General features: G+C 39.9%; 2 protein-coding genes across 4 annotated transcripts; one reads left to right on the forward strand and one right to left on the reverse strand.

Moving 5' to 3' along the window:
• Positions 1–1,065: 1,065 nt before the first annotated feature.
• On the reverse strand, positions 1,066–8,237 carry LOC105030670 (4-trimethylaminobutyraldehyde dehydrogenase). Its single transcript, XM_010904665.4, has 11 exons — positions 7,992–8,237; positions 6,634–6,779; positions 5,366–5,495; positions 4,730–4,864; positions 4,199–4,395; positions 3,200–3,340; positions 2,720–2,908; positions 2,536–2,623; positions 2,080–2,221; positions 1,816–1,928; positions 1,066–1,524 (listed from the first exon to the last, which is right to left on the reverse strand). Exons 1-11 carry the CDS (start codon positions 8,128–8,130, stop codon positions 1,424–1,426), a joined length of 1,521 nt encoding a protein of 506 aa, XP_010902967.1. The 5' UTR covers positions 8,131–8,237; the 3' UTR covers positions 1,066–1,423.
• A 3,628-nt stretch (positions 8,238–11,865) lies between these two features.
• Positions 11,866–26,807, forward strand: matr3l1.1 (matrin 3-like 1.1). Of its 3 annotated transcripts, none has more exons than XM_010904662.5 (18): positions 11,866–11,969; positions 17,387–18,397; positions 18,644–18,705; positions 18,868–18,906; positions 18,993–19,069; positions 19,280–19,344; positions 19,432–19,548; positions 19,711–19,836; positions 19,938–20,063; positions 20,144–20,268; positions 21,355–22,312; positions 22,454–22,535; positions 22,672–22,709; positions 24,366–24,509; positions 24,600–24,730; positions 24,881–25,386; positions 25,489–25,610; positions 26,216–26,807. In XM_010904662.5, exons 2-18 carry the CDS (start codon positions 17,411–17,413, stop codon positions 26,246–26,248), a joined length of 3,738 nt encoding a protein of 1,245 aa, XP_010902964.4. In that variant the 5' UTR covers positions 11,866–11,969; positions 17,387–17,410; the 3' UTR covers positions 26,249–26,807. The 3 variants fall into 3 exon arrangements, with proteins under 3 accessions (XP_010902964.4, XP_019901609.3, XP_010902965.4); XM_020046050.3 differs by lacking the exon at positions 11,866–11,969 and adding an exon at positions 14,867–16,946; XM_010904663.5 differs by lacking the exon at positions 11,866–11,969 and adding an exon at positions 14,867–16,946 and having other exon boundaries at positions 19,280–19,335.
• Position 26,808: the final 1 nt, after the last annotated feature.

A 26,808-nucleotide genomic window follows, 5' to 3' on the forward strand; every position in this document is an offset into this window, starting at 1 on the left:
CATGAGCATGTTTTAAACATCACTGTGCTATGTCAGCACTTATTGCAGGTGTAAATCCTGTAAATCCATTCTATGTAAATATTATTTAAATGAAGTTGTCACAACAACTGTCAGAATAGGCCCATAGACTATCCTCCATATCCCTCAAACTCAACTCTGGACCTTGAGTTCAGTTCCCCTGTTTTTCACTGTAACCCTCCCGTCAGGGACTGATCTATACCTGTGACACCTAGTGGGTGCAATTAATCTGGTAGAAAACCAGCATAGGGTAAGAAATGAATACTGCTGCTCTATACTAATGCACTGCAGGCTAGCTCCCTGCATAGCTTCTACCCCCAAGCCATAACAATGTAAATTAAGTCAGTTAAATTATCAAATGGCTACCCAGATCTTTTTTTTTCAGTCTTTGACTGTAAACACGTATATGGATATTGCAGGCATGCACCAATTTGTTTCACTGTAATTCAAATGATTCCCCTATTTGTCCCTATCCTCTAATCCTTAACCATTATCCTTTCCTTTATGGTCAAATAAATCCTAATCCCATAATGCCTAAACCAATAAAAACAAACCATACTTGTAAGTTTACACTAAAACACACACTGCACATGCACGCACACACGTTTATCACCGAGCCACTGCTACCCCTATACCTTTATGGACATACACCTCCTCTACCCGCACAAAACTAGGTACTGGTGCTCCCTGTTCACAGCCATGTTATTGTCATTCATATCTTTATGAATTCACTACTTGTTATTTGTATCACAATATGCTCTGACACTTTCCTCCCAGTGGTGTTTAGCTAGCAGTGGCTTTAAGATAGCTGAAATTTGAAAGGGCTGTATGTATTTTTTTAATTATTTTTTAAATCAACCATAAACAAGAGCTTCCCTTGGCTCATAGGCCATTTTCATGGTGAGGGACAACCTTACATCAAGTTGTAAAATTGTACTTAAATTATGGCCATATGCCCATGAGGGTCAACGTCATTCCAATGCACTGCTTGCTGTCATTTCTTTCTGATAGTGTTTGTACTTAGAGACAAAAGCAACTCAAGTAGAGAAAATGAAAAATAACCACAAAGGGAATGTTTTTTTTTTATCTCATTTGATAGGTCTGACTTTTCAGTGGCTAGAACAACATTTTAGTTATGTTTACTCCCATTTGGTCAGTATGATGGGGTCTAACTTAGAAAAATAAGTGAGAGTGTCCACGGAGCGTTCCCCAACCCAAAACCCAACTACCACCTTATTGTTCAACAGGATGAAAACAATGTTAAAGTTGCCATGTACATTTTACAACAACTACTGTTCTCCTGGCCCGCAAAAAGAATATTTGTCCCCCCACAGAATTTTCAAAAACCAATGTGACCCTCAATTCACAACAATTCACCAACTCTGTTGTAGGTTCTCCATGGCACTTAATTATTAAAATAATCATCCACGTCTCCCATCTCCACAACAACAGTTTTCAGCTGAGAGTAGTACTCAATGGTCACCTGGCCATTCTCCTTGCCGAAACCTGGGGAGAAAACCAATTGAAACCACATAAGACACATCCATCTCATCTTAATGTCACTTAATGTCTTGTTGCTGGTTGCCTCTTCCTTAAAATGTCTCCATTGTTATTCCTTCATTTTGTAACATTATTCTTTTTGCCCTTGCCCAACATATCAGCCTTCAGGTAGAAACTGTCTCTAATAATATTTGTCCTAAGGGATCTGTTTATGTTTGTAGTCTTCCAGAAAACAAATTGCCCCTCCAGGAGGGCCCTGGCCTTTACATTATATCAATCTAGTCAACGCCATCCCACCTGACTGCTTGTACCCTCCAAACGGGACCTCCACAGGGCTAATGTTGTAGTTGTTGATGAAGCATGTTCCAGCCTGCAGGTTCTCAGCCACCCGGTGTGCCCGGGATATATCCCTGCAGCAACAGAAGAATGAGATGTGCTTGACTAATCAGTGGTCCCCAACTTGAGGGAACACTGGAAGGTAAGACCTGTGAATACGCTTTTATAAACACTGACACACTTATCAGAGGATGCACGAATGTTATGGGGAAACTGTGCCGTTACCTGGTGAAGACACCAGAGGCCAGGCCAAAGGTCGTATTGTTCGCCCTCATTAGCACTTCCTCTTCTGTGTCAAAGGGTAGCACTGACATCACAGGCCCAAATATCTCCTCCTTGACACAAGTCATGTCGTCCCGACAGTTGTCTGACAAGATAAAGTAGTGGGTACAAGGAGATTTTAGTTAGAAAGCTGTCAAAGAGTACATTGTATGATAAATATAGTAGAAACAGGTCTGAAAGAATACCACAATCTTTAATAAATTGTCAGTTCATGGCACAGTGGTCAAAACTTTTTGGTTAAGGATGCATTCTGGGACTTTCGCAAATAAACTTAAATCCACTTTGGGTTGGAGTTGCAATATATTGTTTAAGTGTACTTTTCAGCCACTTTTGCAACTAGTGGCTGAAAACGACAGCATCTATAAGAATTTTAGAAAAGGATGGACTGGAGAAACTCACCCAGGACACAGGGGGACATGAAATAACCCCCCTTCAGTTTGGGGTCATCAGGGGTGAATGCATCCCCTCCACAAAGTACCTTAGCTCCCTAAAGCAACAAAGACAGATGCATTTTTATTAGATAGAAAGTAGACTTAATGTAATATAAGTCTGAAAGCAGCACCTCTAGCAATCTTTCCATTACCTCTTTCTTGGCCTGGCTGACAAAACCCAACACCTTGTCCAGTTGCTGCTTGGTGATCAGGGCCCCCATGCGAGTGGTCTCCAGAAGGGGATCACCTATTCGGATGGTCTTGGTCTTCCTCACAACCTCCTCCAGGAACTTAGGCAGGATCTCCCTCTGTACGTACACCCGCGTACCGTTACAGCACACCTGAACAGGTCACAACACAGGTAGACAGCTGAATTTCAACAGATGTTAAAAGGCTAACAATGAATAAGTTCAATTCCACTGAAATCAGCAGGGTAAGTCGTCAAACGAGTACATGAGGCTAAGGCAGCTAGTAAAACTTTAACACACATTCTCAAATTAAGGTCCTCTTCAACAATCTGTGTGAAAGCACAAGGAATTAATCACAGCACTCAATATTACAGACCCCCAAAGAAGCATGAAAGAAAAGATGATGTTGGTTGGCACTAAATAGTTTGACAACTGTGAGCTCACCTGTCCCTGAGTCAGGAAGTTAGCCATGAGTGCTCCCTTCACCGCATTGTCCAGTTCACAGTCTTTAAAGATGATGAGGGGTGACTTCCCCCCCAGCTCCAGAGTCACCTGCTTCACAGTCTTTGCAGACATTTCCATTACCTGAGATGAGGACATGAACATGATTGGTATAGTGGAACCTTTCATCAGATTACTAATCAATAACCATAACAATAAGATTGTTGCAGCAATACGATCTATACAATCCTTTTAATGGAAGACACAAAGCGAGTTTGAAATTGTTATCCAGTTTAACTGTAAAGGGTTTTGACACATGCCTAACAGAAAACCTTTTCTTTGGACACGTGGATGTATTAAGGTTACTAGTAAAATGAACTCCGACTTCTTACATGCAGCCTCATATTCACAGACATATTTAATCAAAAGCCCGGGGAAGTGTGGCATATGGCCAATAAACCCTGGCTAAGAACTGTTCTTAGGCACAAAACAAGAGTGCCTGGCTACAGCCCTTAAAAGTGGTATTTCGGCCATATACTTCTAATCCCTAAAGGTCCCTTAATGCAATTATAAATCTGTTACCAATTAACAGAAAAATAAAATTATATGGTCTCATACCACAGCTTTCAGCCAATCAACATTCAGGGTTTGTATCACCTACTGTATAAAACACCATAAACATACACCTCTAGACATAAGTATCCCATTGATCGTGGTAATGTTATCAGATAACGAGGTTATCATTTAGCTAGGTAACAGAAACAATTTAGAGACAAGTTCAAGTTAGTCTCCTCATTGGAATATCCAGGCACCCTGTAAGTTTACGACAGAAGAGATTGCAAGTTAAACATTCACTTATCATGACAATGTAGTCATATTAGAGGGCACAGTAACCAAATCTTTTGCAAGTGAAAATCTACATTTTGTTTTTCCATTACATTTTCCTGTTTGGGCCCTAACGGTTATGACCCCAGTCAAAGTAGTAGTTGCCTCCGTCCGTACCTTCTTCCCCGTTGGGACACTGCCAGTGAAGGACACTTTGGCCACATTGGGGTGATTACAGAGCAGGGCTCCGGTTTCCGCGCCACCCTGCACCACATTGAAGAGACCATCAGGTACCCCAGCCTCTTTGTAGATCTCAGCCAAAATCACGGCAGTCACTGGGGTGAATGGAGAGGGCTTGAACACCATGGCATTACCTGGGGAGAAGGAAAATCAGTAAGACAGAGGAAAGAAACTGTTTTACATATAATTAATCAGTATATAAATAAATAACTCTAGACTAAAAGACATCCAGACACAAATAGCCAGCATTCTAAGATAGTACATGCCCGGAAGGATGAAGATTGATTTTTATGCTGTCATTCATAATATTAACACTAGTCTATCACACAAAAACATTTTCCAGCAATGAATACACTTACATAAAACACTTACATTTTAATAAGTGTGAAAGACTGTATAAAATGTGAGATAATGTCATTCGACAGCGGGATGGTGATCTGTGAACAACAGAGGTATTGGTAAACTTACCACAGGCCAGGGCAGGTGCAGACTTCCAAACAGCCACCTGGAAGGGGTAGTTCCAGGCCCCGATGCCCACACACACCCCCAGTGGCTCCCGTCTGGTGTAAGCAAACGATCCACCAGGCAGCTGGATATGCTGACCTGAACAGAATGAACGGCAAACACTGCTGAGGCTCTCTGGCTCAGTGATACTATACTGGGGTCAAATGATGTATTGACTTGTATCTTTATTAGATACAGTAGAAGTTCCTCAAAGGTCATTCTTGAATTTTGGTGCCAACACTCTCCCTTGCCATTACAAAACCATAGTAACAAAAATACTGGGGCTTGTGAATGCAGGACATGTTTTGGGGGATTGAGATACTGTGATTATGCATTAGCAACTTGCATCAGTCTGCATATGAAGAATCTAAACTAGAATTTAGTCTAGACAGAATTAAGTCCAAACAGGAAAGAGAACCACTACTGGGCACCTAGAAATATACAGAATATAAAGAAAATATTTGATGTCAAAATGCTATGCCAAGATGTTAACCATATTTGAGGAATTACCTTCTGTTAGAGATCTTCCCAAGGTAGTGGAGTTGGAATTAGTTTAGTCAGAGTTTTAGAGAATAAGTGTGTATTCATTAGAGTGCCCACCTGCAAGTGTGCCAGCCATGCCAGCGTAGTACTCTATGGTCTGCCAGGAAACATCGATGTCCACCTGGGCCTCAGTGATAGACTTCCCATTGTTGATAACCTCCAACTTTGCTATGTTGTCTCTTCTCTCCTGTTAACAGCAGTGCAGATATTTCCATATGTCGGCGATACAATGTCATGTGGGTCAATATTTATGAAATGTGTGTTTGCCAAGCAGAAATATTATACTGAACAAAAATATAAAACACAACATGTAAATTGAACATGAACTGGAATAAAAGATCCCAGAAATATTCCTTGTGCTTAGAAAGCATATTTATCAACTATTGTGCACTATCAACTAATTTGTTTACATCCACGTTAGTGAGTACTGACTGAATTACATATATGAACTGTAACTCAGCAAAATGTTTGCAATTGTTGCGGTTAAGGTTTCCAAAAGTTGAGGTTATATTTTTGTTCAGGGTAAGACCAAAAAAATAAATAAGTGATGCAGAAATATAAATGTATCTACACGTGGTGAGCAGTTTATTACACCTCAGTCACATCTGCATCGTCAATCCACCAACGTTCAAGCATGAATCAACTGGGTAAATTAAAAATGGTCTGGCCTCTGAGTTAATAAAGATAGCTACTTCAGATGGATTCATAATAAAGCTGAAAATGAAATGCAATAATGTAACATGTACTATATAAAAGCCCCTTATTCAACACAGACAACAGTGATGCCACATTTGATTTGTGAGATTTAATTAGAGCTGTTTAGAGGAAGGTGCAAAGCCTGTATATTCATGTTCATCAAATTGGTTGAGTGTTCAGAAGAGGGTGAGCTAAACCTAAAGTATCCTGAATGTGTGTAAAATAACATAAGTGCAGAAAGTGATCCAGATCGTTTGCTTTAGAAAGAGGTTTCCAGAGAGGCAGGGAATGGGCTAAAACTCTGTATCTGCAACCACAGCTTAATAATTAACTAGGATTGCACATTCTCAACCACAGTGAATTGTTGCGTAAAGCAGCCCCGCATTCATGGCACTAATCCCAGCAATAGTCATTTGAACAAAATCTCAAGGTAACTATTGAGGACATTTGCTTCTGACTGCAAGTTTGCAGAAAGCCCTCTCTACAGTATGCCTTTTGGTTGCCAGAACCTTCCCTGTGTTGCTGATTTTGCACATTTTGACTATTTCTAACAGCAACACCATATACATTATTGCAAGCCATATATATTATTACAGACAATGTCATGTGAAGTCACATGACAGTCTCACCCTGATGATGCGAGCAGCCTCCAGCATCACACGTGACCTCTCCATGCCTGCCATCTTGCTCCACTTCAGGTAGGCAGCATGGGCACTCTGGATGGCCTGGTCAACCTCCTCTTTCCCACACGGAAACATGTCACAAAGCTTACGCCCTGCATACACCACAGTAAGCCGACAAAGATCTCATAACTTGAACAATGAGCCAATGAAACCATACATGGAAATTGTTATATACATCAGGGCATGTTGAAAGTTGTTCAGTAAACTCTTGTTGAACCCATGTAGTTAAACTCTAATGAATATTAAGCAATATTATGAAACTTGACCTTTAAATTCCATGCATTGCTCAACTGTTGCTCAACTGTCTGGTCTTTATATGGACTGGAACAAAATATGAACCAATGAAAGATGTAGCCTATTTTGCAAACAGCACTCTGCATGGTAATGCTTGAAAACCATCATTGATATTGCCTATGGTGATCCAGCGTTCTATGCCACTGCTTACAGTGTAGAAATACTGCTGAAGCATAGGTTACAACCTAAAATATATTTTAGACATTGTTAAACACAGCAAGGGCTAAACCCAGGACTAAAGGGATCAAGCTGGAGGTATAATTAATAGGAGTGAATGAAAGCAAACCTACCAGCCTCAAGTGTTTACACCATCAAACTGAAATATATCATGTATAATAGCTATAATCCCCATAAAGCCTTGCAGCAAAACTTGAAAAGCGACTCTGTTCTTTCACTTCTTTCATTTATTCCTGTGTTTTTTGATCCACTTCAAATAAGGTTTCATGCTGGCTTAAAGCACCTCAAACCTTTTGAAATCTGTAAATATCTCTAGGACAAGCTGAATTTTATCAATATTGGATAAACATAAGCAGTAATATTTTGTGATGTTAACCGAAGCAAATACGTATCATTATTTGTCTTTACTTGACCATACTTACACGGTTTTACTTGCGATTCTAAAATGTACTTTAGGGGGAAAAAATTAATATATCAAATGTTGCCAGGTTTATGACGCCTAGAATATAGCACTTAAAAACCCCCTGATCAAAACATGTTCACTGGGCCCAGGCAGAGCATTATACAGTAAGCTGTAGGAGGTTAAAAATAATTGTCTTGCGGGAAGGGCGTGCACCTTGTCTTTTGAGACTATCATATGTTTTCCCCATCACCCCCAAAAACCCGCATCGCAGTTTAAGACATACAATAAAGTAGCATACTTTCTAAGGATGTTTCTTTACTTTTTTGACGACCAGGTACTTTTTGCACCACTCAATGAATGTATAGCCTAACCAACAGCATAATAAAATTCAGACTGTATCATCAGGCAAATTTGTCTCGACGGGACAAACCAGTTGCAGGCTCGTAGACAGGCTCCGCATGTGTCCCTTCCTTGGGTTTGACTCTGCATCCACCCCAGAAATTCAGGCAGTCTGTCACCACGATCTGGCCGGTGGCTGCACCTTGCATTAACTTAAGAAACTGGGCCATGACGATCGACTGTCGAATAAACCAGTGCGTGAATACAAAAGAATATATCGGGAACACCAACTTATAGTTCCAACTTTTACGTAATCTTTGGAAAGTATAATCTCGCGTGATTTGCACAATAGCTCGACGCAGAGCCGTTGAAGATTCGTCAATATCTTTAGTAAGTCACGTATTGCCCTCTGGGTAGTGTAGTTTATGTAACGTTACGTTAGGTCATTACCAATCTCTCTGACACTAACGCTTTTTCTGTCAGTGGTAGAGTACCGGCTGCATGTGAGAAGTAGCGGTACACAAGAAAAAGTGCAGGTACGCTTAAGAGTAAAATGTAGAAGTGCCGTTGAGTACCGCCCCACTTCGAGCACTGTTTATCACTAATCAATAGATCAATTGAAGAGTATTACATTCTGTATTTCTTCAATATCTTTTTAAATATTGGTAATACGAACTTCAAATCTGGTGTATATTATTCTAGAAATAGCTGGCATACTTGTTTAAGCTTTGTTTTGGTGAAAAGTCATTATGGATTTTTTAATAATCAAATCAATCGAAAAACGTTTAATTCTGTATTTCTTCAATATATTTTTCAGTATTGGTCATAAGAACGTCAAACCTCATGTATATCATTCTAAACATAGCTGGCCTACTTGTTCAAGCTATGTTTGGGTGGAAAAACCCTTTATTGATTTATTAATAATAAATCAATCAATGGAAACACTTCTTATAAGGCATTTCTTCAATATCTTTTTAACTGATTGTCAAAGGAACTTCAAACCTGTTTTTTATTATTCTAGAAATAGCTGGCCGACTTGTTCAAGCTTTTTTTGGGTGGAAAAAGTCTTTATAGGTTTATTAATAATCAATAAATCAAAAGAAAAACGTTTAATTCTGTATTTCTTCAACATATTTTTCATTATTGGTCATAAGAACTTCAAACATCATATATATTATTCTAAACATAGCTGGCCTACTTGTTCAAACTATTTTTTAATAATCAATCAATCAATGGAAACACCTCTTATAAGGCATTTCTTCAATGATTGTCATAGGAACTTCAAAACTGGTTTAATTGAAGAAATGCAGAATTAGATGTATTTCCATTGATTGATTGATTATTAATAATCTTATGCAGTGGATAATTATTAATTATCTCAATATTGCTAACATTCCAGAATATTATTTTTAACTGGCTCGGACATTGTGTGAGGTTTCAAATCAGGTTTTGCATAGGCCTTAGGCCTACAAAATACTTGATAAGGAAAGGAAATGTTATGACTGATCTGTGCTGATAAGCTAAAGTGAAACATTATCTCTGTTCAGTACAGTTACTACTTTGTGTGAGGCTAACATTAAAATTGACGTTTCTGTAAACAACTGCCAGAGTAATGGGATTTAAATCCAAAGTGTTGACATCAAAACTAATTTGTTCTGTTTTCACAGATGTACACATTTCATCCAAAATCCAATGATTACTATTCTGCCTGACAGTGTGTGGACAAAAGCCCCCAGTAGATACCTGTATGTTTATGCTATGGAAAGATTTCCGATTGAGACAGTCTGCCTCCACAGGTCCAGATGGGGTCAGGCATTCGCATGGGTACAGTCTATTGCGCCTATGATGTTGGGAAAGCCTGAAAAAGAGGATTACGTTAATACAGAGGCTTCTCAACCTATAGGCTACTTTAAATTTATTTTAACTGTCACGTACCTGCAATTGAATAAAACACGTCCTTGATTCTTTGTGTTTCAAGATGACCAGGGAAAGTGATGAAAATAATCAGGTACTGCTTTACAGCAAGGCATACACTTAATCCCCGGCATGGAGTTGCCTTTGCAAGAACCTCTGCATCACCAACACTATACAAGAATGTCTCACATGCAACGAAACGCAGAGCTATGCAGACAGACTGAACAGTGGTCAAGGCTTGACTATGGTGAGTGTGCTTCCTTATGTGCGGTTCCAGCAGACTGCATAGGTAAACTTTGCTGGACCTACTGAACCTGTACCGCTCCCACCGGTACTCATCTGGGAAGTCTAGTGGAGAACTGTCTCTGAAGACCCTTGGGGCAGGTGGTGTAAATGTAGAAAAGTAATGTGGAGAATCTGAACACCTTCACCCACAGGGTTGTTTAGAAATGGACATTTCCTATTTGGTTGTAACTGGCTGGTCTTTAGATGCACTGCTTATGCAGTCTAGGCCTATGTCAGTTAACCTATTTGAATGCCATGGTAAGACGTGATTTTCTTAACTTGTTTATTTTCATTTGTGACCTTTGGAATCAAGTTAAACACTTAAATTCATGCTTGGTCGTACTGACAGAACGTGTATTTCCGAACACGGACAGGACAAAAGTGATGCGAGAGCGAAAAGATACGGAACGGTCTTTTGGGATTATTCTCCCTGTTGGAAATTAATTGAAACACAGATGAATTTAGCTTCACAGCCTGCGAGGGAGCGGGCTAGTTCAGAGGTATAAGTTACATTGGTTACTGAGCATGGTCTCATAAACCACAGTAATGGAACAGAACTCTCACATAAAGGAGCAAAACTTACCTAAATGAGATTTTCCTTTATCTGCTTTAATGGAATAGTCCCAGGTCATCGTCTGTATGGCGTTAAGGTGCTTACGGCCACTTCCTAGTATCGAGTGTGTATTACATTTTGGGTTAAACATACTTTTTTAGCCAGAAAGAAACATAAATCTTCCTGCCTAATTTACACTTAGGAGAATAAATAGGCCATGTGAACTCCTACACATGGAACCTAGATATACTGAATTGAAACGGTCAATTTAGTAAATGTGTAAATCAACTGTAAATCCTGTGTCTATCATTGTAACTTTGTGTAGAATTTGTGATTTTCAATTTGCGATAATACATCAACTACATTTCAGAGTAAACAAACTCAATATTTACTATACAATTATAGATGATTCTAATGCACAAAAGTTATTTTGCAGACAAACGTAATACATCCAAAAACTATATTACAGCTATTACAAAAGAGCTCACCTTCTATACTATTCTCTAATGGTTGCTTGTTTGAGCTGTTCTTGCCATAATATGGAGTACTAAAGTACAAACATGATGGTCTTTTGTATATCAACCCAACTTATCACAATGCAACTTATTGGGTCAAATTGATTAAACTAACGAATGAAGGTGGTTGAGAGAATACCAAGAGTTTGAAAAGGAAAAGGGTGGCTACTTTAAATAATCTAAAATATTTGTTATTTCATAGTGTTGATGTCTTCACTGACAATCTATACTACAGAGAGAGAGGGAGCGATCACGAGATATCTATAAATAAGAGTGGACGTATTAAAGATGATGTACTACACAGTACATTATTTCATGGTGCAGAGTTTATGATGTAAATAAAACTAAAATTAAATGTAACACTTTAACCTCTTAGTCATTGTTTAATCTAAAATCTATTGGGCTAGAATTCTGAACCATTAAACAAAACTTGTGTTCACATACTTGCTGACCGCACTGGATGTCCTTTCTGTATTTTTGTCAAAATATAAACATATTTGGTTAGTGCAGACTATCTCGTCCCAGTCTATTTTTCAACCCATTTTGATAATACATTTCTTTCTCGTCAGTCCAATTCGGGTCCAATTATCGATTTCTCACAGCGTGTATTGCATCGGCGGCAAGGGAGGGACATTCAATGGAAATCACTGGTTAGACAGTAACTTTTTTCATTTAACGAATGAACACAAATTTTATTCTGTACATTCACCCTCAACCCGGAAGTATTTTTTTTAATGTTGCTGACAAGATTACGGGACGCTGATGAAGCTGGCTAGCTACTTTGGTACAAGTGCATGTTTTGGTAAGATACATTTTTAATGAAGTGAAATGCAATTTTTTTTGGTAAAGGTTTTATGTGTATTAACGTATGAAAACAAGTTATCTAACGGAACGATTTAAAACGCGAGAGGAATTAGCTAATATTAGCCCACTAACGTTAGCTCTGACTTTTCGAAGTGAATTTATAAAAAAATATATATTTCTGTAATGTACATAGCGTAGAACCCCTATTAATTCGAAAGTTCGTCTGGATTTGTTATAACTCCAATAACCAATTATTTATGTTATCTAGCAGATCCAACTCTTCTCGTTTACAGCTGGGTTTATTCGGTCAAAAGAAGTAACGCCTTCGCACCGTAATTAAATTACGTAGTAATACGTTCCAACATAGGCTGGTATCCAAGCAAATCTCATGTGGCCAATCTAAATCTGGGAATGTTCCGTACATCTACACGTGACTATTTCCACTCTAAAAAATATATGTTTTTGCCAATGTGTCAAAGATGGTGATTTATTGTTTTCTCGTGGTCGAAGCATAATCACTTCCCAGATAGCAATGAGTCGGCGGACCGGAGGCGGTCCTCCAGAGACAGTAGAAGCGTCAGAATGTCGTAATCGCAAACACGTTTACCGGCTCGCCGCCTTGGTTATACCGAAGGCGGACCTTCCGCGGCAAACCCAATTTTCGAGCCACCTGCCGCTTTTATATATATATATATTTAATATTTATTGCATGCAGTTTATCAAGAAAAATGATTGAGCAAACCAGACAAATTTCCATTTGGCGTTTTAATCCCACATTTTAAAGTATAGTAACGGTCATTGAAACAAGTGGTCAGATCACTGAAATATAAATAACAGGCAGAAAAAATATAGAAATACACACACTACAGAACATGCAGGTTTCCAATTACATTTTGGTTAAAAAAAACTGCCTTACAAGCAAATTATAACAAAATTAAACTAATTGTTAATAACATAGAGGTCAGCTCTGGGATGAAAATAATTACCAGTAAACATTATAACAAGTAATGAGGATATTTGGTACCAAAGAATGTGCAGGATACCAAATAAATCGAGGTATAACATCACATTTTCAAGCCATTTCTAACAGGATAAGTGGTAATAGTTTAGAGTAAAGCTCTGGAGTAGAATAGACCATTATAATGGCATTGCTGACCTAGAGCACAAGATTTACACTGTGCTGCAATAAGATCCGTGTCTCTTGTATCTGTGATAAACAAAACTTGACATATATCTGTAAATACTGTTGTAGAACAGACTATTATAACTGTGGCACAAGGATTTACAAGCTATATTTAACAATAGCATAACAGTTAAGCACTGTGACTGAATGAAAAAAGCTCATGTTAAAAACAGTAAGTAGAATATTTGGTACCAGGTAATGTGCAATATCAAGTATCAGAGGTATGAAATAGTATTTCCAAACTATTATTAATAGAATAACAGTTAAGCACACTGATGGAACGAAAGTAGAATTTTGGTACTAGTTAATGTGCAATATCAAGTAACAGGTATGAAATAGGATTTACAAACTATAATAGAATCGTTAAGCACTGACAGAATGAAATAAGCCAATACTAAAATTAAATACTAAAGTTAAAATACAAAAAAAAAAAGTTATTTCCACAGTGAACAGTGTGGATTGGGTGAGTGTAGTCTGGCACTTCTGTCACTTCTGGCTTCTGCAATCGATGCAACTTCTGGAGCATCGGGCAGCACTGAAACCTTGTTGCCTGGAACAATCTTTTCAAATCTCAAAAGAGGTTTGTCGAAACGACAGCACAGCTGGTGTATCTGGAAGCCTAGACTCCACTTCATCAGAAGAGGCCTGGGGTCTGTACTTGGAATTTGAGATTTTCTTTCCCTTCTTGTCATCATCTGTCGTTTCAACGCTGGAACCTGTTTGGAAGCACACCAAATATCTCATCGCCTCTTGCCAAGATTCTAGATCAGGGAATAATGAATGAAAGAGACAGTTATGCACCATAAACAGAAAGCCATTCCATGTTGATGTTCATTAACATGAGGATTTACTTGGTCAAAGTCGGGAATAACAGCAAGTAGAGCATGGTTTGCAGCTGCAATGTCCTATTTGTCCCTCTCAACTCCTTTCAGTATTATTCTCCTTTTGGCCGAGTAACTAGACATTGTGACCAACAATGCATTTAACTTTAAAGCCAAAACGATTGTCCAACAGTAGGTCTCTTGGGTGAAGATAACCGGTTATGCTCTGGTCAAGGTAGCTGCAAGAAAACGTGAACAAAACCGGATTGTTAACGTTTGGAATATACAGTAGCTATGCTGTGGGTGGGGGACATTATCAGCTAAATGTGGAACAGTGAAATTGTTACAAATAAAATGTATTCATTGAGTGTAGTGATTCAAGTGAACACAGAATTGTCCTCAAACATAAAAAGTACAGCTGTTCAGAGAACTAGAAATCACAATCGCCTTAAATCCATTACAGTAGCAACACAGCACAAAACTTGCTAGCCACAGTGTGTACTGTAACAAAGGCAAAACAGCATGTGCTAGCCACTCTAACTACTGGACTAGCAGCATACTTGTTCAGGCAAACAAAATCATGTTAACAACCTATATACATCGTTATTTTTGTAAGAAAACACCTAAAGTTAAACTTAGTCTTTCTAGATGTAAAGCTTGGGCTACCTACTGTAGCTAGTTACATTTCTACATGTACTAGCAACATTGCGTAAACAAGGCTACTTTAGCTTGACTAGTTAGGCAAGAACAAAGATGACTACAGATTTTAAATATATAAACTAAAAACAATGTAAACATAACATTGCGTTACACAAAAAGGAAACATGTACTTACTTAAACGATGGTTGTCGATGACTTTGCTAACTAGCAAACTGCAGGCTGTAGTAACTCGCGATTGAGCGACGACCTGATGCGAATGTGTCCAAACCAACATGACCGGTCGATTTTGAGAGTAGCCTTGTATTTCAAAGCGGCTTGCCGCCGGACGACCGCGGTCATTTAGACGGAGGCAACCGCCAGAGAAAATGAAGCCGGCAGCACGCAAAAATGGGAGTGACGTATTCAGCGACAAACGTTTCAACCCCGCCAACCGGACGCACCTATAGCCGACCGCTTAGGGCCGGCGGCAAAAAGAAGCCGTGCAGATATTTTTTGCTATCTGAGATAACTAGATGCTAAGCAAGGTTTTTATTGGATTTCCTTCTGTTTCTCAAATCACTTACACTTAAGTTCTATTCAACAGATGCTGACAGCTTTTTGGATTCTTTGCTGTGTTTTCTGTCTTCAACTAAATCGTAATAATTTTGTTCAACTTTCTATATTGTTTTATCTAACAAGAAATCAATTATTTTGTACCTACCCAACTGTAAACAGCATAGAGTTGAATTAGCTAGCTACACTTTCAGGCCCTTGTTCCCTTTCAGAGCAGAGGCTGTGTTCCCTTTCAGAGCCGCGGCTGTGTTCCCTTTCAGAGCCGCGGCTGTGTTCCCTTTCAGAGCCGCGGCTGTGTTCCCTTTCAGAGCCGCGGCTGTGTTCCCTTTCAGAGCCGCGGCTGTGTTCCCTTTCAGAGCCGCGGCTGTGTTCCCTTTCAGAGCCGCGGCTGTGTTGCCTTTCAGAGCCGCGGCTGTGTTGCCTTTCAGAGCCGCGGCTGTGTTGCCTTTCAGAGCCGCGGCTGTGTTGCTTTTCAGAGTCGCGGCTGTGCTCTATTTCAGAGCCGCGGCTGTGCTCTATTTCAGATCCTTGGTACTTAAAAATAAATACTATTTTTATTTGTATTCTAAGTGTTAATAAATTAATAACTAATGCCAGATAAATAGCTTCAATCAGATACCTCCGGTGTTCCTAGACTGTTTACAGGGCTGTAGGTGACACTGGTTCCAATCCCCAGGTTGACAAAAAGTCATGTACAATCCCTGAGCATCACCATCACACCTAATTACTCCCAGGTTGTTGCTAATAAATAAGAATGTGTTCAAAACAGAGGATGGATTGGGCCGATGTGTGTATGTCATTTCCTTGAACCATAATCATGGAAATCGCTTATTGATTAACTTTATAAACTCTTGCTTTTGAAACTATATGCTCTGTTGGTTGTAGGGACATTGGAGCGGGTCGGCTTGCCTCGTGCTCCAGCAGCTCCTCCCTTGTTTGATGACTGCAACCTCAATTGTGGTCGTTAGCTGGGCAAATGCTCTTGTCCATGTTTGGTTCTAGCTCAGGTCCCAGCTGAGGGAACGGTGTGATAGTTACTAAGCAGAATGAGTGGCCTAGGGTTGTCCAGTATGCTACGGTGCTGACTACCGTGCACATGTACTGCGGCAACATGGGTTTGAATCTGTTCAACTGTTCCTTCAGCACTAATGCTCTCCCATTGATCCCCAGTCTTTAACAATAAAATATAAAAATGCCTTAAAATATACATTTCTTAAAAAGAAAACAATGAAATTGTACTAACAGAAGGCCTGTTCAACACGACTTTAGTTGTAAACAAACATAAGGTTGGATCTGCTAGCCACTCGAGGCAAGGGTTGGGTACCATTCGCATTTGTACCGCTACCTGTACCCAACGGTTTCTTTTTTCAGTGCTTTTTTTGCGCTAACGTTAGCTGTGGATGCTGTGGCTGACTTGGCTTTCATGCTATCAAATACGTTACACGCTTCGCTTCAAGAAATATTTTATGTTTGACCAGGTGTTTCCTCAGGTTAGACGTGTTGCCATTGCCAGCTTTGCATTTCGCATCACAAATATTGCAGCGAGCGTTGTTGTCTGCGTCAAGTTTTAAAGTGTAACCACACTTCTGACCGCTTTCGGCTCGCCACCTTCCTGACTCTGTTGGTGTTGAACATTGAACAAGCTGCAGGGGTGAGATAATCTCGCTCTCGTAGTCTGTCTTTCTCTCTATCTCTCACCCAGATGCGGTCTCAGTTAACGACATTTGGCACCGATTTTACGGGAATCAGACGTAATTCGGTCAGTACCCTTAAAAGTACTGAGTTCGGTACCCAACCCTACTCAAGACCCATGGTTATACTCCTTGTTATTCCTGGTTAACTAACATCCAACCATTTCCCAGAATGACTTAATGGTCTTGCCTGTTTCGTTATGCGCCGTGTTCTTGAATGTATTTTTGTGTAACCAAGTGTTGTCTTACAATTTTTATGCATTTGGCCAGGTCTCATTGTAAATGAGAATTGGTTCTCAGTTGGCTTACCTGGATTAAAAAAAAAAAAAACTCTCTTTAGCTAGTTATCACCATTAGGTCACCGGTCAGGTCTAATGGGTATGTTCGTTTGTACGCAGTAATACAGACTTTCAACTTCTTTACAGTATACATTTACATGGAATCAACAGCAAAGACTTAACATTTCTTCCTTGACCCCTCATCTCTCTATTGGCAACTTTCTCCACAGAGATTCGATACATTTTGTTCCAGCATGTCTCACAACTACCCCTACAGACAACCACCAGCACCGAAAGATCAGAGAGCCAACTCTGGCTCCTATGACACTTCAGGTCCTCTGCACTCTGGAGACCGCAACAAACTTTACGATCCGTACCAGGAGCCGCCATCGCATTCCACCATTACATCCTACCAACCTTCCCCGTCTAGGGCCTCCACTGAAACCTCCTCCCCTTACTCCTCTCTAGGCCAGTCAGACCAAACTCTGACCCTTCTGAATAGCTGTGGCCTAGAGCCCAAAGACTTGTCTCTCCTGGCTGAGATACCAGCGGGTCTCATCACCGTGGAGAACCTACCTCACCTCCTCCTCGGGATCAGGAAGAAGGAGGCGACACAGCAGCCGTCCTATTTGGGTACCAGGCCTACCGCCTCCTACCCGCATGCTGTCACATCTCGTTCCCCCGCCACTCCTTCTCCAGGTCGTGCGTGGGAGCAGGTTGACCAGAGTCATTCTCAACCGCTGGACTATCCGCGGAACCCTCAGCGCTCCCCACAGCTGTTAAACAATCCGTTGGGCCACCACCCTCCCCCCCCCCCACCTCAACCCTTTCCCAGAAATCAGGGCCCGCTAGATCGGCATGGCAACCCCATGCAGTACGCAAGCTCTAGAGTAGAACCTGTTCCAGTCCGTGTCGTTGACTACAACTACGGTAAAGAAACTCCCGGTAATTACAAATCTCCTAGGTCCACTTACAGCACGGCCCACAGCACTTCCCACGCGGGAACCAGCAACAACCGGAAGCTCTCCATCTCATCCCAAACAGCAGTCGATTACAGGTACCCCCTTCTGCCAGCTATGGACTACAGATGCCAAAACCAGGATGTCCCGGTTGTTGCAAACAAAATGGCCCCTTCCAGCGACACTCCAACAAAGACTGCTGCTCTTGACTTCCATGGAGAAATCCCCCAAACATTTCCTTATACGTGCTCGCTGTGCGATATCACTGTGCTCTCTGAAAAGGTAAGTAGCTCGATTCCTCTTACTTTCTGTTGAATCTGCATTCTCTGGATCTCACTGTCACTCCTCAGCGTAGGCTTTTTGGACGCTGGAGTGAGATCAGGTAGGTAATGAATGTGAACAGACTTTCATTTTAGGTCAATCAATGATAAAACATTACCGCTCAGGTCGATAACATACACAGCCAAGGCGTTGTCCTGAACACTGACAACCAGTGATAATGCTTTTCCTCTTTTATTTTTTGGGCAGTTTTGGTCCTCACATGTCAATGGAACTCAACATGCTGATGGACAGCTCACGCTCCTTCAGATGTGAGTAGTGATACGCTGAATTTGTTTATCCAGTTCTGTCAGCCCCATGGTATTTCATACATGTATTGTCATCATTGTAATTAGATAATTGGCCCAGCAAGCTTATATGGATTCCATGTAAGGTACCCTGTTTTAATCACCTCTTTCCTTGCCTACATTTAGGTACCCTAAATGGGATTGTCGGATGCAGACTGCCAGAGAGTGAGTGCATATTTCTGTCTGTAATTGAATGCTTGTCATATAAAATAATATCCTGTATCCTAACCATAGCCATGTAATCTTTTCAGGGGTGATGGTAGCTCAGAAATACAGAGATTTGAAGAGAAGACTGGTGGACCTTCCCATAGGTCCAGCAATTATTTTGGTAAGCTAACTGCATTTTTATATTTTTATTTTTGAATGAAAAGCGTCTTTGCTGGGATGGCCATTGCTGGAATTATACCGACACCTCTAGTGTTGTTAAAGCCATGCTCTGCCGAAAGAGGACCAGAGTACCATTTACTTTGTAGCTGTCATGTCATTATTATGACATGCAGCCTGTTAATGTGTAAGTTACTTTTCTATTATCCTGAAGGCAAACCAAGTAGCAGTGCAAGGAAAAACAAGGACCCTAAGGCTAGCGCTACAAAGGTTACAAAGGTATCTTTTATATTTCACCTTTCACTTTGGATGAATTTCAATGTTTAGGTTTTCATATGTTTTTGTATTTTCTTTTCTCTTTTCCAGGGGAGTGGCAAAGTGGTTTGTGTGAAATTTCCCACCCAATGTCTCAATGAAGATGGTTTGTGTAACTTCATTAAACAGTTCGGGGAAGTAGTGAAAGTCATCATGTTTCCTGCTTTGGTAAGATTAGTTAGGAAATATTTGCCCTTGAATAAAAAAATATTAAACTAATGTAAAAGATTGTAAGCATAGAAATCTAATCCAATTTCACCAGTGATAGCCTAATAGACTTAAGTGAGAAGTTCTACGTTACTGTTTATAGGATTCTAACTATGTTTTCAGGCATTTGTGGAGATGGGGTCAAGTGATCAGGCGGAGGATCTTGTAAAGTACTATCTTGGTAACCCAGCGATGGTGAAAGGAGGACAAGTCACTTTTTCTGTCTCTTCGACATTCAATTTCCTGCAGGTGCAGTTTAGATGAATTCATTAACAAAATGTTGCTTTTAATTAGCAGGGTACATTTGGAAAAGGTTTTCTCTAACTCCACCCCCAATTGTGTTTATACAGAGTTCAAAGGTGTTGCGCTTTTCCCCTGTGCCTGCTGGGAAAGAGTCCGCCACATGGAAGACAGAGTTGCTGGATGTAGCTAAATGCTTTGGGCCTGTTGAACACTCACTCTTTCTGCCTACACAGGTATTAAAGAGCACTTTGCAATGAATCTTCAATTTTAGTGTTCTTATATAATTCTGTAACAGTATGTTCTGTCCTCTTAGGCTTTTGTGGAAATGACAAATTCAGTGGATGCACGGAAGTTTGTAGAACAACACACAACGAAACCCCTGAAAATAGATGGCATACATATTAAAGTGGCATTCTCTTCAGAGTACAGTACACTTCGGTAAGTAATGCATGCATCCTCTGTTGTGCATTGTCCCAGTGTCATGCCTTTATTTTATATGCAAATGAACATAGACCAACACGGCTGGTCTAATGTCAGATTCCCAGACACATACAGTGGCTCTTAAAAAGTATTCACCATCTTAGACTTTCCCACATTTAATTGTGCTACAACATGAAATTAAAAGCTTTTGTCACTGATTAACACAAAAATGTCCATTACGTGTAAGTGAAAAATTTAATATGCAAATTGACGTAAATAGTAACAAATATAACATGGAAAATAATGTATTGCATAAGTAGTCACTTTGCTATAACATCTGCATGAGCTGTGGGGCAACCTGTCTTCAGTTGAATGGAGTCCACCTGTGTGCAAAAATGAAGGAACGTTCAAAGCAAATCCGGAATAAGGTTCTTTAAAAGCACCAATCGGGTAGGGTATGAGAACATTTCAAAGGCGTTGATTATCCCTCAGAGCACGCTGTTATGAAATGGAGACAATATAATAAAACTTTGAACCTGGTTGCAACAGGCCCTCCAGGGCCTGGAAAGCTTGTGAAGATGGAGGGTAAAATGGATGCAACAAAGTACAAAGAAATCTTGGAGGAAAAACTACAAGGTCAGTGTCTTGGAGTGACACAGTCAAAGTCTGGACTTGAATCCAATAGAGAGTATGTGGAAAGAGTTGAAAATTGCTGTTCACCAAAAATTGCTTGAAGGAAATTCAACTTGAAGGAGAATGAGCAACATTATTGTGTCAAAGCTGGTAGAGATTAGAAATAGACGTATGGCGCTAATTGCTGCCAAATGTGCCTTATTGTTTTGTATTAGTAACTTAATTTAGGGCAATTTTCTGTTTTTATTTTATAAGTGGACATTATAAGTTTTTTGTGTCAGTCATTGTTGAAACTTGTGATTAAATTCATTTTGATTTTATGTTGTAGAAATGTGGAAGATCCAAGGGGGTGAATACTTTTGAAAGCACATTTCATCCACTGTATTTAAGCCAAACATTCAGTTGAGTATGAACTAAAAGTCATACGGAAATATGATAGAAGTCTATCTTTGCTTCCTTTACTTTTTTTAGGACCATTTCTATGAGGACATCTTTGGACAGGATGTCACCAGATACAAACAGGGAGTCTGAAGACCAGTCTAGTAGGAAGAGAACCCCGAGCCCCAGAAAGCGATTCCTTAGCCTGAACAGGGATGCTTCGACATCTCCAAAGAGGAGGAGGAAGAGTAGAGAGAGGGATACCAGCCATCACAAAGAAAGAGCTAAATCTGGTTGTGGTGCTGGTAAAAGCAGGTCTAGATCCCCCTCTGAACGTCATGGCCATCGGTCTTACCGAAGCCCCAGTTTCCACACTGAAGATTGTGTCTCCGGTGCGAAGACCCCAGTCAATACCGACCCAGAGGACATGGCATATCCCTGTCTCAGTTCCACTCGCTCACAACCTCCCACCAACGACAAGACCAACAAAGCTGTCGACAACATCAATCAGAGCAAGCAAGACACAGAGGAGAATTCTGACGGAGGCTTTCAGACCTGTGATGTGGACAGCGAATTAGAGGGGATGGAGGTGATCGGAGAGGATGGGGACATCGAGGGTATGGCAGTTTATGGGGAGGATGGAGAGGAGAACTCTGACATGGGAGAGGAGGAAGAGAGGCCAGAGACGCCAACAAAGGAAACCAATGTGGATAAGACAGAGGCCAAGGAGATTGAGGAACATAAGGAAGAGGGTGTGCAGGAAATGGAAGAGGCACAGGAGGAAGTGCAAAAGGAAGGAGAAAGTAAGCAAGAGCAGAAGAAAGAAGATCCGTTACAAGATACTCCAAAGGATCTTCCCCCACAGGTAGCTTGGCATCCTGAGGAAGGACAACTGGAAGCGAATGCCAAGGACATTAAAGCCATTTATGAGCCTGAGCAGAAAGCAACCTCTCCATCTAAGGATGGAGCTCCTACAGAAGAGCTCTCAGAACAGGAAAGTGAAAGAGAGGGGGGAGACCAGACAGGGGATGCCTCTTGCTGTGATGATGAGGTGAGGTACTCTTTGTTTTTAAAACCAAGGTTATCCATTTCCTCAAATAATGCTGATGGGGAGAAAATAGACAGTTTAAATAAAACACAAGAAAACCTGCATGTTTTTGCTCTTGTGTTTGTTTCTGTCTTTGTCACACAGGAGGAGCCTGATTTCCCAGAGGACCTTGAGAACCTGGTCACTTTGGATGAACTGGAAGACGTGTCATCGAACGATGACCGAGGTGAGTTGTTTTCCAAAGCTCAAATGGTTTTATGTTCAACAGTGTTGCATTTGATTAGTTCTTAGGAGTTACTTTGTGAGAACAAGATTCTTGTAATTTAGTTTGTAGTGATTATTTGTTTGTATTACATTGGCAGATAACCGATCTACTGATGAGAACAAAAGCAAGAACATGGTGAGTATATGTTATATTGCCCTCTGGGTGTTGGTGAGTTCTGTTAGGTACATGGTCAACTGCAGGGACAAGTTCAGTTGCACTTATATTCAAAGTGTACATTGCTTTCAGAAAGTTTTCAGACCCCTACATTTGTTTCACATTTTGTTACGTGAAATGTTATGTTTGCAAATTTATAAAAAAAGAAATAACAAACAGCAATATCACTTGTACATAAGTATTCAGACCATTTGCTATGACACTTGAAATTGAGCTAAGGGGTGTTCTGTTTTCATTGTTCATCCTTGATGTTTTTACAATTTGATTTGAGGGCAACTGTGGTAAATTTAATTGATTGTCAGAACACTTGGTTGTATTCCTAAACCTGTTATATACAACTCCAAAAATAATATTTTAGGTGTTTGAATTGTGGTTTTAAGAGATATATATTCAGAACGTAACACACTGACCTATTGTTAATGTCATATGGAGAACCCATTGAGCTCAGCACTACCACTCCAGCTAACTTGAGCTGACAGAATTAGCAATGAACTGTTGTCTTGTGATCACATATGCAGAGCCTTTGTCTGAAGATTGTTAGAATAGATCTACTTTGCCTTTTGGCATACCTATTTTGGGTTCTTTTAAACTCTTCTCTCACACTCTACTCAAATAATTTGGACAGTCAGACTAGTAAATACTGCTTTTGGAATTGTCAGCACTGTGGCATGAAGTACACCACTAGCTTCAATAACTGTTGTTTGCAGAAATCCCTTAATGTAGGAGTTTCTTGTAACTGTCTATCAGTCTCTTACATTTGACTGGGAGGAATCTTTGCCCACTCTTCACTACTGCTTCAGCTGTGTCATGTTTGAGGGCTTTCTTGTGAGCATAGCTCGCTTCAAGTCATCCCACAGAATTTTGATAGGGTTAAAATCTGGGCTTGGACTTTGCTGTTCCACAACTCTCCATTTGTTCCTTTTGAGCAATTGCAAGGTCCATCTTTGGTTCAGCTTTTTGACAGAAGGCCTCACATTCTGTTTAAGAATAAAAAAGTTATGCTTGCTGATTTTGCTTGCTGTTTTGGTGCTCCTAATTTAAAAAAATATTTTTATTGGAATATATGGTTTAGTTAACTTTAACTTGTGTTCTTTTTGTGATTTCTGAAATTGGGCTGTTTTTATCAATGAATGGTTGGAATTGAGTTCATATCCATATGTCCAAATATGTAAAAAAATTTGCAGGCCATTTGTATAGCAGCCATGTACACTGATTAGTGACAGTAAGTGATTGGTCTGTAAGTTGGCTGAAAATGTAGTCATAAAACCAGTAGTCATGATGGCAGATTTTCATTTAATTTGAAGTTTTTCTTTGAGTGTACTTCGTAGATTGGATGCCTGGGTTCTCTATCACATGGCAACATAAAACAGTCCAAACTCCAAATTTATGTTGTAACATTTAAAAATACAAACGTGGGCAGTAAATTTGAATTGGGACATTTGATGTATACTACTGACAATTTGTTAAATGTGGATTGGTTAAATGCTTCTTACCTTTTTAAGCAAAAGGGCAGTCTAGTACTATAGACTTGCTGGGTTGATAGGGTTGTTTGGTTGTTTAGATTACTTGTGAATAAGGTGGTCCTAACCAGACTTTATAGTTGTATTTTTATTTTAGATCTCAGGAAGTGATGAGCCGCCAAGAAGAGTGATCTACATAAGGAATCTCCCTAGAAGCTACTACACAGACACTGACTTTGTGAAGATCTTTAGGGGCTATGGGAAAGTGCACCGTTATTTCCTGCTTCGCAGCCGTGAAGAGGTATTTCTTTTTTTAACAAAGTTGAATCTAAAATGAAATGAATCCCAATTATTTCATACTACTAGTTCTCTTTTTGTATTTTTCACACAGGGCTTCATTGAGATGGAGAGGTCTTATGATGCTGCAATGGCAATCAATGATGTACGTTTGAACGGCTGTAAATTCTATGGTCAGAAGTTGATGGTTATGCTATCTCGGAAATATAAAAGGCTTACAACAGGGTATGTTCTATAGCCCACATGGTTTCTGTCCTGCTTAACAGACATTGATAATTGATGCCTTAATCTCTTCAAAAATAGTCAAATAATGTTTTTTACTCACTGCTTTTGGAAATAGAATTCATGATGAAAAATACTTATTTTATTTGTCAGGTGGAGACCTGAGTCAGACTCTGACTCTAATAGTGATCACAAAAAGGAATGTTATAGAAGCAGCAGCAGGAGGAGGAGAGAACGGACCAGTAGCCACTCAAAGTCAACAGCCATGGATGAGAAGAGAAAAGAAAAGGGTGACAAGAAAACAGACAAGAATACAAAAACGAAAAATAGTGATGAAGAGATGGACAGTGGTGTAACGAAGGAAAAGAAAACAGAGAATGAGAAGACAAAATACTCCCCTGAAAAGATCAAAGAGCGTTGTGCTTTATCGGCTGAGCAGGACAACCAGAGTGACGAGGAGAACAGAGGCTTGTCTGAGGTGAATACTGATTCCAGGGATATCCCTGTTGCTGAGAAAGAGAAGCAGGGCTGTTACACCAAAGACAAATTGGAGACAATGCCAGAGGATAGAGTAAAGACAAAGCCAGAAGATAAGGTAGAAACAGAACCAGACTCCATGACTAGTGTTGAATCTTCATTTGAGCCCAACAACCCAGTCGGTAAGTAGACATGGCACACATTTGCTTCCAAAACATTGTCTTCCCAGTTGTGCAGCAGTGAAAGCAGCAAGAATATTTGTCTTTACTGTGTGTTTGTTACAGGAAGAGAATTCATTAAACCTGTTGTGGGCTACTTCTGCAACCTGTGTAAACTCATCTATGCTGATGAGGATGAAGCAAAGAACCAGCACTGCAGCAGCCTTCCTCACTATCAGAAGTTTATGGTAAGCACCAGAATAATCCTGCTTCATTTCATAGTTTATGGTAAGCCCCAGAAGAATCCTGCTTCATTTCATAGTTTATGGTAAGCCCCAGAAGAATCCTGCTTCCTTTCATAGTTTATGGTAGGCACCAGAATAATCCTGCTTCATTTCATAGTTTATGGTAAGTCCCAGAGGAATCCTGCTTCCTTTCATAGTTTATGGTAAGCACCAGAATAATCCTGCTTCATTTCATAGTTTATGGTAAGTCCCAGAGGAATCCTGCTTCATTTCATAGCTTATGGTAAGCCCCAGAAGAATCCTGCTTCATTTCATAGTTTATGGTAAGCACCAGAAGAATCCTGCTTCCTTTAATAGTTTTGGAACAGCTGAACATCTGAGTTTTCTTTGGTTCATCACCGCATGTGCAGAAACGGTCGGTGGGCGACTGTATTTTGATAGTTTCCGAAGTATGTTTGCGAGTGTGTAGGTTTGAGAAAAAAATGGAATGAATATGGCGAATATTCATAAAATTATACAATCACCATTTCTGGGCTTTTCATTTGTTGTGTGTCTTACACATTTGCCTCAAAGATTTCCGAAATGTTTGATTTTCTGTTTTCTCTCAGGAACTTTCAGGGAAAGACATGGTCTCTAACTGAAAAATCAGGGAAGACGTTGTAATGACAAGGTCTTCGGCGAGGTTAACAAGCAGTGGACCAGTGCACATTTGTGGGTGAGGAAAGAGAAACAAAATCTCTCCTCAATATAAGAAGGGCAACGGTTTACCTAAACTGGCATCTTTTGTAAAGCGGTTGTAAAATATTTTGTGTTCATCTGTATGTGAACAAATGTACAGTATTTTTGTATTTTGATTGTGTCCTTTTAGACATTTTAGAAACACCTCACTGTGTGCAGTGGAAGCAGCCCAAATATGTTTACTATTAATGTTCATAGAACTGGTGTCACTGGCGCTATATAAGTAAAAAATACTTTTTGCACTAGTTGACTTGGCATAGAAGTTGACTGACAAATTATATAGGTTTTGGCAATATTGATTCATATGTTCATTTTGGTGATTCCACTACAAACTTCCTTGAATGTAATATAGTATTTAATTTACACTTCTGCAATGTTGTGCATTTATTTTTCTGTATCTTCAGGATTGTAAACGTTAGACATCAGTGTTTTACGATGATTAAAACGTTGTTAATTGCAGGAC

Source organism: Esox lucius, chromosome 4 (assembly GCF_011004845.1).
Source record: "Esox lucius isolate fEsoLuc1 chromosome 4, fEsoLuc1.pri, whole genome shotgun sequence".
NCBI classification, from domain to species: domain Eukaryota; kingdom Metazoa; phylum Chordata; class Actinopteri; order Esociformes; family Esocidae; genus Esox; species Esox lucius.

What these genes read in the sequence shown, in the direction of transcription:
- LOC105030670 (XM_010904665.4), bottom strand. Translation starts at nt 8,130, where the DNA reads ATGGCCCAGTTTCTTAAGTTAATGCAAGGTGCAGCCACCGGCCAGATC. An exon ending in GTGTCCCAACGGGGAAGAAG is followed by an intron (nt 3,341 to 4,198) that starts GTACGGACGGAG and finishes TCCTCATCTCAG; the next exon opens with GTAATGGAAATGTCTGCAAA. An exon ending in GCCTCTGGTGTCTTCACCAG is followed by an intron (nt 1,929 to 2,079) that starts GTAACGGCACAG and finishes CTGTTGCTGCAG; the next exon opens with GGATATATCCCGGGCACACC.
- matr3l1.1 (XM_020046050.3), top strand. Translation starts at nt 16,890, where the DNA reads ATGCGGTCTCAGTTAACGACATTTGGCACCGATTTTACGGGAATCAGA. An exon ending in CAGCTCACGCTCCTTCAGAT is followed by an intron (nt 18,706 to 18,867) that starts GTGAGTAGTGAT and finishes GCCTACATTTAG; the next exon opens with GTACCCTAAATGGGATTGTC. An exon ending in GTCATCGAACGATGACCGAG is followed by an intron (nt 22,536 to 22,671) that starts GTGAGTTGTTTT and finishes TTACATTGGCAG; the next exon opens with ATAACCGATCTACTGATGAG.